Source organism: Penaeus chinensis, chromosome 17 (assembly GCF_019202785.1).
Source record: "Penaeus chinensis breed Huanghai No. 1 chromosome 17, ASM1920278v2, whole genome shotgun sequence".
NCBI lineage: Eukaryota > Metazoa > Arthropoda > Malacostraca > Decapoda > Penaeidae > Penaeus > Penaeus chinensis.
This window is the reverse complement of record NC_061835.1, coordinates 5,855,193-5,857,692: the sequence shown is the minus strand read 5'-3', so window position 1 is coordinate 5,857,692 and position 2,500 is coordinate 5,855,193. Positions and strand designations below refer to the sequence as shown.

The 2,500-nt window shown below is 40.7% G+C and overlaps 1 protein-coding gene across 1 annotated transcript in view; it reads left to right on the top strand.

The window, feature by feature from the left end:
- LOC125034322 (ATP-binding cassette sub-family C member 3-like) overlaps nucleotides 1–2,500 on the top strand; it is a 30,678-nt gene that overhangs the window by 12,924 nt on the left and 15,254 nt on the right. Inside the window, exons 12-14 of the mRNA XM_047626118.1 lie at nucleotides 733–879; nucleotides 1,618–1,702; nucleotides 2,329–2,500. The exon at nucleotides 2,329–2,500 is cut by the window's right edge and continues 31 nt beyond it. Of these exons, the coding sequence (XP_047482074.1) occupies nucleotides 733–879; nucleotides 1,618–1,702; nucleotides 2,329–2,500 (404 nt within the window). The remainder of the gene's footprint in view (nucleotides 1–732; nucleotides 880–1,617; nucleotides 1,703–2,328) is intronic.

Here is a 2,500-nt window from a genome sequence, read left to right as displayed (position 1 = left end):
CTCTCTCTCTCTCACACACACTAGATACTTTCCAAGCAAAACTCATGGTTGTTCTTATAGATTCTGTTGGTGTAAATAATAATATAAGAAACTAAAGGGTTCAGTTGCATATTGCATTATCCTGGATTGATAATAAAGATAAAACTTTAATTAATATATTAATATTTGCGTAAAAAATGTGAAAATTGTAAGGAAAATTATATTATTAGTGGCATTGATGATAGTAATAATGGTTATGATAACAACAATAATAATTATCAAAATCATGAAATAGAAACCATAAGAATATTCAAAATGATGTAAATGATTCAACACTAAACAACAGCATTAATTATTAATCACTATTATCATCATCGCCTTCCCTATCACCAATACCATCAACAAAACCATCACCATCACCATGAACAAAACCATCAGCATCAGCATCAGCATCAGCATCAGCATCAGCATTACCATTACCATTACCATTACCATTACCATTACCATTACCATTACCATTACCATTACCATTACCATTACCATTACCATTACCATTACCATTACCATCACCAATCACCAATCACCATCACCATCACCATCACCATCACCATACCATACCAATCACCAATCACCATCACCATCACCATCACCATCACCATCACCATTACCATTACCATTACCATCACCATCACGATCACCATCACCATGAGCAAAACCATCATCACACCTAATACCCGCTGTCCTCACCCCCAGGTCGCGCTTGCCACCTTCACCACCTTCCTGCTTGCGTCTCCGGAGAATGTTCTCGACGCCAAGAAAGCTTTCGTGTCCATCTCTCTCTTCAACCTCATGCGGCTGCCCTTGATCCAGCTGCCGAACACCATCTCCCAGGTCATTCAGGTAAGAGGCGGTCCAGAGAAGGAAAAAGCGTTTATATGTGACACACACACACACGCACGCGCAGGGACGCACGCACGCACGCACGGGGTCGGACGCACGCACGCACGCACGCATACACACACACGCACGGACGCACGGACGCACGCACGCACGCACACACAGACAGACAGACAGACAGACAGACAGACAGACAGACAGACACACACACACACACGTATGTATGTATAACAATCCTTCCTGACCTGGCCTCGAACCTAGGTCACTCCAGGTATGAGACCGGAGGGTCAGTACTAAACCAACCATGACACACGACCCACTTAAAGGAGTGTGCAACTAGGATCTAACTAGCTTCCATAGACATTACCTATCTACTCAGACATGAATAATGATAGCGAGGTTTTACACACACTCCCCGTGGGCACTCGGTTCGAGGTTCGAGGCCAGGTCTCGGAGGATTGTTATACACATATATTAATGCGGTATTGCATTATTCCATCTTTCATATATATACACCTCAGTATCTGACTTCGGCTTCGAATTTCTAAATCAATTTCCACCGTGTGCCCACGGGGAGTGTGTAAAACCTCGCTATCATTACTCATGTATGAGTAGATAGGTAAGGTCTATGTAAGCTAGTTAGATCCTAGTTGCACACTCCTTTTAGTGGGAATATATATATATATATATATATATATATATATATATATATATAATTTTTCTGTGTTTCTCCCCGCTCAGGCAAACGTAGCCCTTCAGCGTGTCCAGAAGTTCATCTCTGCGGCCGATCTTGACCCAACGTCAGTGTGCAGAGACCGTTCAGAAGGTGAGTGTAAATATGGGTATGGATATGTACGAAAAACTCTAAATTTTAAAGGAATTACATGCACTTAATACGTGCTTGGAGTATCTTGATTTCTGAATGTATCGTGAGTTGCTTGAATGTCTTTAGTTATTTTTTATGTGACAGAAGATAAAGTTAACTATTCCTTCAGTTTATATTCTTTAATAAGCTTTTAAGTTGTTGTGTGTTGATTACTTACATCCCTGACCTTCTGCTGAAAGCAAAAATATCTAGCTCAATTAACATTTTTTAGTTATTTGTTGAAGTGGAGACATGCACCAGTAATTGTATAATTAAGGTTTCTGGGCAATCGAATGGGGTTCCCATTTTCCTCAGAAAAAAGGTCTCTTGAAAGGAGTGTTTGAAAGAATACAGCGATAATAATCATATGTTTATTGCTTCACCCAAGTCTACATAATTCAAATGAAATTTTCTTGTGTATGTTGTAGCCGCATACATAATCTTCATATAATATGTATTACAGTTTAATTAATAATACCCATGATTGCAACTCTCATCACATATTCTTTCTCAAAAGACCACATAGTATAATATTATATGACTGAAATGTTGATAATACCATTTTATATTTTGCCTTTCCTTCGCAGCTAATGCTATTGCCATTAGAGGCGGCAAATTCAGCTGGGAGGGGGATGAGGTTCAGTCAGCGTGGCAGCTGGAAAACATCGACCTGGAAGTCAGCCATGGGAAACTGGTGGCAGTGGTGGGATCCGTAGGGGCCGGCAAGAGCTCCCTCATCTCGGCGCTTTTGGGGGAGAT